A 12064-nucleotide genomic window follows, 5' to 3' on the forward strand; every position below is an offset into this window, starting at 1 on the left:
GGTCACAGGTTTCAATTGAGTCAGAAGTTGGACGCTTCGTTTTCCAGTCTTTACTTGTGCTTTTCAAAGGTAGCCCCAGATAATGGGTGGTAAACATTTCAGGCGAACTGCAGGGTCACTGCAAGGGAGTGATAGTCTGACTAAATAATATTTCACATACAAGCAGATTTGGCCTTACCTGTTGCACATTCCCATATTGTCTTTGCCTTAAATTGGTCAGTGTTCAATTTTCACTTGTATTTTTTTTATTATTTTTTTTTTTACAAACTTTCAAATTGCTTTTTTTTTTTTCCTTACAACACTGCATTCATTTTAATGTATTTATTTCATGTACAAGCAAAATGCATTTAACCAATATTTTTCTTTGTACAGTAATTGTAGTTTAGTAGATTAATCAGTATCTTCAAAGTAGCACAATACCTACTATTGAATCGACGTGGGCCTCCAAATTTAAATTATATATTCAATATACAGTAATTTCCTAAGTCACGTTTCCTTTTCTAAAGAGACTAACGTTTTTTGCATAATGAAATTCATAATATCACAACAACTTTGCTGGGTAGTTTGTTTTTCCTTTTTAAGTTTTATAACTCTGTATTATACAAATAAACAAACAGAAAAACCCCTAAAAATAACTGTGTAATCAGGTTGGTCTCACGTGTCCCCAGGAGGTAGGTGAAGAAAAGCAGACATGGAAGTCTGGTGGTCGTTCCCAACCTTGATTACGTTTCTTCTGTAACAGAGCGCCAGTCTGGCTGTCGAGGGACAGACACAGGCAGAGGTTTCTAGATGTAGGCTTCCTCGTTAGCAGGGTTCTGGTTCTGGTTTTCTGTCTGCTGGTCCGGGCCGTTTTCCTGAGCCTTCGCCAGTATCACAGGCTTGATCATCATCCGCAGACGCTGAGAGGGGAGACGGACAATAAAGGGGAACGGTGAGACCTCTGATTACCACACGGCTGAAAATGCACTTCCAATAAACCACTGCAGCTGTTTTCATCCCTACACATGGTACATGACAAAGTTTGTGATCCGACCCATAAGCTGAAACAAAACACACCAGCCACACAGCTGTGAGCTTGATGAATGCATCGCCTCAGGCTCTAAACACTGTAAACATCCTTCTACATGACACAATGACATTTATAGATTCACCCACAAGTGATGTAAGGCTATATTGAACAGCACAGCTTGCAATATGGCTGATAAGGAAAAATAAAAGCCATTATTTATGACACTGACAGATGTTTCGTGGGCCCAAAGTTAGTGAGCCCGCACATCGAAATCAAAACATTTCAAACTTGGTAAATTTCCTTAATGTTCTCAACTCTGCGTTTGTGTCGGGCCGGGCTCTGTGTGCATGGAAGGCATTTACACGGAGAGTTTGTGAAGCTAAGCGTCAGCCTGGGTGCAGAGCACTAATCAGCCGGCTGATTGCTACAATTAGACAATCAGCCATCAGCTGTTACTGCAGGATCTGACACCTGCACATCGCCTCTCACAGCCTCTGCTGCACCGTCTGCAATTATGGCCCATTTATTCTGTCAGTGGTGGCTATGAAGCTATATCTGTCACCAGGGGCCGTATAGATGTAAGGTTTATTATACTGAGCATTGTGGATGAGTGCAAATCAAAAAGCTCTTGATGTAAATGGCTTGCCGGAAAAGGTATTATCAGCCATTGATTAGGATCGTCGGATCAATAAAAAAGGCAGCGCACGATTCTGCTGCATGCAAATCAAAGCAATTCACTGAGAACTCAGTAGTTGTTTTAACAAAAATGGGATCTAAACTTGTTTAAGAGAACTAATTAGAAACTCTATTTTACTAATCCTTTTATCAGCGCTCTACTCTTCATGGCCTTTATCACATCTTTACCCAGCATGCCTGCGTGTTTGCTCATTACGAAACCATTGAATCACAACGCCTCAGTGCAGTTTTATTGCACAGAACAAAATCACGTTGGGCAAAGCCGACACATTTTCACATCCAGTGTGAAGCTGCTAAATTACATATCTGGTGCTACTTCCATCACCGACCATACGTCAATACTGTTAATGTAAGTGGAGATGATATAAACTCTGGATCAGTATATTCCAGTAAACATATTAAAGTCAAAAAATATCCACAAAGTAACCCGAAATGTTAATTCGAGCTTCTCGCTGCGGTTCAAACCGATCTCTTCTGTAAAATCCTCAGGGCTTGTGTATCGCATTTATATTACATTATCCACACACCACATCAGCGCCCTCTAAATACACCACTGTGCTCCTGTGTTGGATTGGTCTGCCATCCAATATGTAATAGTATTTTTGAGAAGAAAAAAAAAAAAAAATCTTGCATACCAAGTAATCCACTTGAAACTCTTAACAGTGAGCCTGCCTCGCTGCTGACTGCAGATTAAAATTCAACTCGGCTAATAGATGTGTGAAATGCTAAGAGGTGGGTGCAGTGATGCATATGTTCTGTGAAATCTGTGGCTACATATCCGCAATACACCAACCAAGTGTACGTGTATAACGCTTGTATCTTTTTATATTTGTGGTAAGCATTTGTTTACTCTTTACAAGGAACCCAACAAAATTTTGTGCAGTGTTTACTGGAAGAGTTTGTAGCTGTTGATTTTGATTATTAGACAAGAGTCCACATTGATCTCACCTCTTTGTATGTGCCTTTGAGTGTGAGGAACATGTAGACCATGTAGCCAGGGATGAGCAACATGGAGGACAGGGCCATGCACCAGCCGACCCCCTGACCCCAGGCTGGGAACACGTAGTCACCCAAGGTGAGTGGAACCATCTGCACAGCACTGAACAAGAAGACTCCCTGCACGCCACAGAGACAAGAGAATCAGATCTCACCTTCATTGTTGTTATTATCATCAATGCACATGAACCACTTGTTTAGACATCTTGGATTTCAAATTCTGAGATCTAGGTTATTAGGTCTTTAGATTTAAAAGATGTTTGACCACATTAAAGGAGAATTCCGGTCATTTTCTAAGTAATGCTCTACAGCTCTAGGTCCCCCAGTGCGACCACAGGAAAAAATCTTAGAAAAATATGTGCAGCCCGGACCTAGCTCTCCTCCTGCTAGCTGCGCTACACTGCAGTTAAACAGTGAAGTAATGGGGGCAGTTCTTCTAACTGCGACTTTGGCTTCTAATGCTCAAAATATCACTACAGATGCTTTGCAACATCCACCAGTTCCTTACTGTCGAGCTCGGGACTGTTTCCATATCAACAAAGACAAAGATGCAAGGAAAAAATGATTTTGGATGGGAAAAAATCTGTTATATTCATATTGATGCTTTTTTCCCATCCAAAATCATTTTTTTCCTCCTAAATCCATGTTTTCCATGCATTTTTGTCTTTGTTGATATGGAAACAGTCCCGAGCTCGACAGTCAACTAGTAAGGTCTACCCTGGAAGCTAGAGTAAACAGAGGTACGTGCTAAAAACACACAGTTAGCACTGCTTTCTCATATTAACAGAGTTGTGCACAGTCAGTGTTGTATGGTAAGGAGCTGGTGGATGTTGCAAAGCATGTGTAGTGATATTTTGAGCATTATATAGAGGCCAAAGTTGTGGTTAGAAGAACTGCCCCCATTACTTCACTGTTTAACTGCAGTGTAGCGCAGCTAGCAGGAGGAGAGCTAGGTCCAGGCTGCACAGATTTTTCTCAGATCTTTTCCTATGGTCGCACTCTGGGACCTAGAGCTGTAGAGCGTTATTTAGAAAATGACCGGAATTCTCCTTTAAGTCAACTTTTTAGAGTGTGTGCACTTGGCCATCAAGATCAAGTGACAGGGAAACAATGACATGGTTTGATGTGGAGTTATTTTCTCTCTACATTGTTAGTTAAATCCTTCATAATGCCTGCAAATAACACTTACAGCCACAATGAGTGGAGTGAAAACAACCCAGCAGGCCTTCCACCACAGACAGGGCCTGTGGCCAACCATTTCCTCAATGTTGTCATAGAATTTATCTGCACCTGGAACCAGAGAGAAAGCAAAGTGAGCATTGTTGCCGTGTAAATAAAGATATAGTCCACAGTTACAAAGTGTTAAGATAAAGAAGACGTAATTGTGGCTCACCATAGAACCATGAAATTGAGATGCACTCGAAGAAGACCAGGAAGAGCAGGCACATCCCACTGGCTGAGTAGTAGTCGAATAGCTTGAACACGTAGAGTCCGCCCTGTGGGGAGACAGACGAGGAAAACAAAAGAAGACAAACAAGACAGATGAAGGAGAAGGGAGACAAAATATAAAAAGAAGCAATTATAGCACTGAACGTACAGGACAGTACCAAACCGGTCAAGTGGAATAACATTGAGGGCGAGAGCACCAGCGGCTGCGACTGGTTCGTGTTAGTGACGTCTCATTGGTGAGGACAGAATTGGTGCTAAGGCTTCCATGTGGAAACAGCGTTACTGTGATGGTGCCGTGCAGACAGGACCAGCGTAGATGAAACATCTCAAAAACACTGCATGTCTGTCCACAATCATATGAACACAGGTATCAGCCTAAAGCGACCTGCTGCAGGTCCTGCGTCCACTGCTATACTCTGTGAACCTAGATACACTTTCACACTGCCCGCAGCAGCGATTAGGGTAACTGCCTCGCTCCAACAGGGCTCTGCATGTTGCATGATGGGAATCCAGTGTGGCAGAAGTAGAGGGACAATGCAGAGCCTTCAAGTGTCATAGGCAAGCCTGACCTTGGCCTGCAGTCATTTCATCATTTTTTTAGCTCCCGAGCAGAGACACAGAAGCTACTTTTTGCTGAGTTTTAGTTTCTTCAGATTGCCATAAACCTGGTGCTGTAGATTATGTACCTGTTTGATATCATAAACTTAAGGAAATAATGACAAAAATATCTAATTGTCTCTTGTTTGAATATGTTTGGTCATAGCTTGAAATAAATAAGTTTCAACAGAGCTAGGACCAAAAAGTTAAAGCCCCTGTACAGACTTTTCATTTAGTGTTGATTTTTATTAGCAGCGTAATGTATCTATTCGTATCGTTTCGTCCTTCCTGCACCAGACAATTCTATCTTGGCTTTGAATAATAAAAAGAATAGACTTAAGGATTGGAAAGAGAGACGTACTACATAATAACTATTTTGATGTTGGTCGAGCTGTACCCAGCATGAGTCTAGAAGTTTGAATCTCGTCCTGAGGCTGGCACTTAAGCAAAAGCAGTGGGCTCATTTAAAAAAAAAAGGGTTTTGTTATCTTGGAAACATCTGCAAGTTTTGGAATGGTGATAGTTTGACCCAATTATGACTGAAATCTAAGGGAGCACACAAAAAAGAAAAGGACGTGTTAAGTAAATTTCATGTCATTCTGCTTTTCACATTGCTGTGAACAGTTGGGAATAAGTAGAGGTTCTGGTCTGATATCAGTGCTGATAGAAAGCCACCAACAGCATTGGGAGTTATGCTCTGTGGACATTGAATATGTTCATCAAATTTTCTGGAAAAACAGATAGCACTGTCAGATCACCAAGAATTACTGTAAGGAGAGTAAAAGGAACTCTATGGCAATATCACCTATAGGTCAGAAGCATCTTGTTATGGACCAAAGTGTTAAACACCTGGATGGACAAACTGTTTTTTGGCCCAGCAGCTAGCAGGAAAATAAGCGAAATGTGACCATGGCTGAGGATCTGTTTCATGGCTAAATGACCTGTTACAATTTGGCTTGAAACTACACTCTCAGAGGTAGACTGACCCCTTGACCTTTGGTCTTGCAGGTTAATTCCCAAAGCAATGTGAAATATGAACAAACTACTGTAATGCTTTGTAAGACATGAAAAGTATATGAAGAATATCATCTGATTAATTGACTAAAGAGTATTTGTACTAGATTGTGCCAATATTTCAAAAAAGCATGACTAAACCAAGATATATAAACACAAGCCTCATCAGCAAATCAAATGATGACGATGCTGTGAGCGCTCTTCAACTCTCTAACTTTGTTGTATCTGAGACAAATGATCAAGCAAAAAAGAAGTTTGTACCTGTGTGATGTTGGACAGTCCGATAATGTAAGAAACAAGGCAGACGCCTGCGATGAAGAGCTCTCTGCGTTTTCGGAGAACAAGAGGGAACTCATCAACCAGAGCAGTGATGAAGCCTTCCACGGTGCAGAACTGGAGAGATTGCAGAGTCATGATGAAACCATGATTATGTAATATACAGTACATGTCATGATGTACTGTAAACAATAAACATTAGATGATTTTTAGGATTAGCTCTTACATGAATAAAAAGGGTAATAATGAAACAAAATTACATTGTAGTTATACTGAGGGGTTGCTATGATAATGACATATTTTAAAGGTATCCAACCAGAAGCATTAGCACCCAGGCCTTAAACATGGCGCTTAACATTTTGACATATTTGTGGAAAATCTTCACGTGAAAATATCATATCTTTACCTGGCTGTCGATTCCCAGCATCAGCAGCATGGAGAAAAACAGGATAGCCCATAGGGGGGAGATAGGCAGCTGCGTGACGGCCTCAGGATAAGCCAAAAACGCCAAGCCAGGTCCTGATGAAGGACAAATGTTTTTAGAATGGGACACTGGTAAGAGATCACTTATATAAGAATTTATAAATGACTTTTAAATAAGTTTAGTTCACCTAAAAATGTGCTGAGAGTTCAGCTGGAGTATTTACAAAGGCCAGAGAGTTTTACAAAAATCACTGAGCAAATAACACATCTAGCAAAATCAAGGGATAGTTTCTGCACAATTGCGAATATATTTTGGCCTGTGCCTATTGTCACTATCGGGTTTCAACATTGATTGCAATTACCTGAGGCTGCCACATCAGCGATGGGTCTCTTTGTTACATTGGCCATGAATCCCACGATGGAGAAGATGACAAAGCCGGCGAACATGCTGGTGAAGGAGTTGATGCAGCAGACAATGACAGAATCTCTGTAGGGGAGAGACAAAGCACAAGGCAGCCATTGTCACGCCTATATCAATTCCTTATCAACCCGTCACACATTGTCGGGAGGCGCGAGGGGGGTGGAGGGACGGTGGAGAGCCATTTTGCATCCAGCGGCAGCACAGCAGCTGAATACATTTATATTGACCTGTTCTTCTAAAATGGCAGTGAGCTCCGGCAGTTTCAAAGTTGGAGCCTTAAATGTGTTTACTGTAGTTGGGCCGTTGACCAGTGAACACCTCACAATGTGACACTGGTTGAGCCAAACTAAAAGGGGTAAAACGAGTCTAAAGGGGGAGGGAGGGGGGTCAAGACAAAATAATTAAACTCATAAAGCTGGACACTCAAATAGTCCCCAAATAGATGTTACAGCAGATGCTATGTTGCCAGGAAACCAAAAATAATAGGAAGAGACAATTGCACAGTCATCTTTTAAAAAACAGGATAAAACATGAGTCTGGACAGATTTTCAAGAGTAAAATCTCCTCTTCACAGGTACATCATGTGGTAAATGAATCACCTACCTGTATACGTTGTTGTTGAACGTATTGTAGCTGCCAAGAGCGATCAAAGAGCCTAATCCCAGCCCGTAAGAAAAGAAGATCTGAGTGGCAGCGTCCAGCCACACCTGGCACACAGAGATTAGAGAGGACGGTAAAAGAACTGGGCACAGACACAAGCTTGAGCATAGATGGATGATTCTGCACAGAGACACTTGTAAAAATCATTTTATCATATTGGTTGATACAGTATGACCTAATTCTGAACCTGGTTTATTGGTTGGACTGATCTCCAGACGTGCACAGCCTGTGATGAGACGGCACAAACTGAGGATTGTTGCAGAGAATTGTTACACCTGTGTGCTGTCTTAGGTTGTGATCTCATTCACAGTCATCCCTGCACATAATCCAACCTTGATCTGGCCTCATCTCATGTGTTTTTTTTAAACTTTGGTAATGCAGCTAAGTCATGTATTCATAGAATTAGACATGGATTCACCCCAACCTACCAAAAGCTATTTAAGACAGTAAACATTGCAGACTTAAAGAGACAGTTGATAATTCCAACGTTTTAGAAGCTTGTTGCACCACTGCTCAAGGGAAAATGTTTGGAAGATAATTGGATTTTTTTTTTTTAAAGGCTGTGTACTCGTGGACATCCTTTCTGCTATTTGCTGCTTATGTAGTTAACCGTGATTCTTACATAACCCAGCAGTGTTTATTGTGCACTTGTTCAGAATCAATTTCTATAAGTTTATGCTCTGCACATATGCATTGCAAACAGTATTAACTACACAATGTTAAATACCAATTCAATATTATTACAGTGACCTGTGAAAATTTTATGCAACTTTGCCCCCCAAAAAGCCGAAATTATTTCAAGTTGGGCTCATTTTAATCTCTGCAGCCACCTTTAATCTGATCTTTATGTGTTCCTGAAGAAAAGCAAATGGGCCTGCAGAGTGAGAGAGAGAGCAGGTGAAGCAGTGAGAGAGCTTACCTCAGACTGCTTAAGTTTTTCAAAGTCTGGTGTGATGTAGAAGAGGATCCCATCCATTGCACCTGGCAGACTGATGCCGCGACAAAACAGGATGAAGAGCATGAAGTAAGGGTACGTGGCTGAGAAGTACACCACCTGTAGGACACACAGTAACAAAGCCACGACGTTTAATCTCACATGAGTAACGAGACAAGTGAAAAGTGTGAAGTTGTTCAACTCGACACTGAGCGGTGTTAATGTGGCGCCATCGCCACAGTACAGCACAGTGACCTAGTCAGCCAATCCCCCTGAGGCAACATGACCCCAGAGCGGTTGGGTTCAGCACACTGCCAGTGCGCTGTTTCTCTCCTTTTCCACATTTCGGATCATTCGTGATAAAAATCTATAGTGAGTACGACGTGCACCAGCAGAGTGGGCCACTGATACTGCAACAACAGTCTGGAAATCCTTTATACACATTTATACTTCACATAAACAGAAATGATCAGAAATCAAAGCAAAATATATTTCATATTTTACAATTAAGTAGCTACTGCACAGGGCATGACACAGTGCAGCAGCTAATTCTGGGCCTTTGTATTGCATCGTACTGTAGGTGCTCAGGTAGGATTAAAGGGCAATTGCATGTCAAATATTATAGTGCACTGGATGACCTTGGACTGTTTAATTTGAGAAGTCGTTTTCATGTTCTGTAGTGGGTTTTATGGCAATAACCCTTATTAAACTATAAAAATGTTGTGTCTTGATGTAAAAATGTAAGATAAATCTATATGCTCATAGGAAACTAAAACTAAAACTGGCTAATACGGTTTAAGTAAAGTTATGTAATCACAAATCTCTTTATTTGAACAATAATCCAACATTTCATTTTACCAGTTCTATGACCTTGAGCAGTGACTCTGCAGACTCATTGAAGGATCCTACAAGTGAAATGATGCAAATCCAAACCACAGCACTCACACATTTCGTTTTTTTCCATTCACTTTTTCTTTCTGCCTTTGTCTTCTCCTTCTACTTACTTTGCCAGTCCAGCTGACTCCCTTCCAGATACAGAAATAGACGAGCACCCATGCAATAGCGAGTGTGATAGCCAGTGGGACCCTGATCTCCCCGGGCTTCTCCAGACCATCGGTCAGCTGGTGCATGTTACGTCTGCAGGGGAAGGAGTAAAGTGGTCTTACTTCAACGCACAAATGCAGCCTTGATCTCATACATGCAGCACGCATGGGTGCATGCACAAATATGCATACACGTGTCTGGATATTCACAAAGAGCCGTTCCACGCCTTTCTTTTCTCACCCCTAAAGCTTTTTAAGGCAAAGACAGTTAGGGGAAGTCATGCTTGCATGCACGCAATTTTCTTTCGCTCATAAAATGTTTTTTTTTTTTTTCTTGTTTGAGGCCATTTATTTCATGTGCATGTTTTCTGTGGTAGTGATATCCTGACCTAGATATTAAAGGATGGCCACAGTCTACATGCAAATCGCCCTATCAGACTCTGACCCCTTATCTGACCCTTCATTTTACACGCTAAGGGAGATGACCTTTCCATGTAGCTAAACTGTTCACACCAGAGCAGCAGCCTTGTGATCTAAAAAAGACTCTTATGTCCAGCTTACTCCCAGAACTCCACCACAGCACTGGTGAGGTTCCTGGTGTCTGGGATGGAGTAGTTGGTGTAGCAGCGGTCTGTGTTCCAGGGATTGCCACAAGTCTGCCATGGCAGATCCTGAAAATTAAAGAGGGGGGAAAAAGAAGAAGAAGAAGAAGAAGAAGAAAAAATCACACAGACAGCTCTCTTTACTTGGACCACTCTCCCACCGCCGAGTCCCATTCTCTGTGGCTGTCGAGCAGCCAAGACCATGATACTCATTCGGGACATTGTGATTTCATGCTTTTCTCAGAGGAGTGAATGCCTCATCGCCAAATGCATTTATCAATACCTTGTGTAAGGCGCTAATTATGTGGGAAAGGAAGTAATAAATGTCATACTCTGTTAAGGCCTGTGTCCTGTTATATAAGAGCTGCTGGCAAATACAAGCTGCCACATAACTAAAAGGTTTACTATGTAAAAATACAACCTGTGCTTTGTTCTGATTTAAAGGGCCTCTGTGTGAGATGTTTTGAGGAAAACAATCCAGACTACTCAGGGATTCCCCCCTCTTAGATTTTGAAATGGCGTTCAGGTCCTATTTCAGGGCACACTGATTGTGTGATTCATTGAGGAAACAGCAAGAATATAAATATGAAATACTCACAGCAGTGAAGGAATTGTACAGATAGTAAATAGCCCAGGAAATGATTACAATGTAATAGATATTGAGCCAGAAGGAGAGAACAGCAGCAGCCAGACCCACACCTGAAACAATGGGAGAGTACAGGCATGATGTTAAATTCTGTTGAAATGTAGCTTAAAATAAAGCAAGAACAATGTCATATTTAAGATTTTTTTTTCAAATGTGTCTGTTTAATGAGGGATACCCCCCCCCATTATTACGTAACAATCTCAAAAGAGAGAGAAAAAAAACATTTCCCGTTGTCTGTTACTGAATGTGGCCTTCACGGAGCTGCCATTGTATACAACAATCAACAGGAAAGCGCAAGTGTTTTTTTGTTTGTTTGTTTTTTTACCTTTGAACATGGGGGCCAGTTTCCACACTCCAAGCCCTCCAATAGAAGTGTACTGACCGAGCGCCGTCTCCAGCAAGAACAGAGGCATGCCAGCAAATATGAGGGTCAAAAAGTAGGGAATCAAGAAGGCCCCTGAATGAGAGGTGAGACGTAAAGGTGCATAAGTGAAGGTAAACCACAAACTATTAACATTCAACATAATCCGGATGAGATATTTGGCAAAAGGAGCATATGGTTGCGCACTGAGCCCAGATCATCGCGCGGCTCTCGCTCGTGCGCAATTACGCATGGCTACGATGTGGGGGCAAATACACTAAAGATTTATTTCAGTTAAAAACCTCCGGGTGCAAACTGGCAGGTTTTGATGTCGGGACCTTTGCACTCCTTTTTGGTGTGTGGATGTATGGAAAAATGCCAAGAATTCCTGATTACCTCCTCCGTTTTTTCCACATAAATAAGGAAATCTCCAGACATTCCCGAGTCCGATTGCGTATCCGACACAAGACAGAAGAAAGTCAAATTTTCCACCCCACGTTTCTCTCTCGGGTAGCTCCTTCTTCTGCACTTTCACCACCAAGGTTTTGGGTTTGTCGTTTGGCGTGGTGCTAGGCGCGTCATTCACGGTCTCCGTTAAGACGTGTCCGTCCGTGGCTTTGGTCCCGTTGGTGGCCATGGTCACAGCGCGTGTCGGATAGTCCTGACCAGTATAGAGGAGGGGGTTTCAGCACCGGCCCAGGAAGACTGACAGACAGACTGACAGACAGCAGTTTCTCCGTCCTGTGCGCCCAGCTCCCAGACAACAGCCGAGTGAAGGCGAATAATCGGGGGCAGTGAGTGATTAGGGGCAGCAGCAGAGGCACCTCAGCAGCGGTCCAGTGACCCTGGAAATACAAATAAACAAGTATAGAGTCAAAAATGTACATACAAATAAAACCACAAGCTCTCAATAAGATACTATTTTACATGCACCTCA

General features: G+C 42.0%; 1 protein-coding gene across 1 annotated transcript; it reads right to left on the reverse strand.

The window, feature by feature from the left end:
- Positions 1-785: 785 nt before the first annotated feature.
- Positions 786-11764, reverse strand: slc6a1b (solute carrier family 6 member 1b; the record flags this gene model as incomplete). The annotated part of the gene is made up of 14 exons (XM_083972339.1): positions 786-899; positions 2654-2821; positions 3891-3991; positions 4095-4197; positions 6023-6154; positions 6444-6556; positions 6823-6947; positions 7485-7588; positions 8461-8595; positions 9480-9612; positions 10080-10189; positions 10719-10819; positions 11092-11223; positions 11524-11764. 14 exons carry the CDS (start codon positions 11762-11764, stop codon positions 786-788), a joined length of 1812 nt encoding a protein of 603 aa, XP_083828465.1.
- Positions 11765-12064: the final 300 nt, after the last annotated feature.

The sequence above is a fragment of the Trachurus trachurus genome, assembly GCF_905171665.1.
Source record: "Trachurus trachurus genome assembly, chromosome: 5".
Lineage (NCBI taxonomy): Eukaryota > Metazoa > Chordata > Actinopteri > Carangiformes > Carangidae > Trachurus > Trachurus trachurus.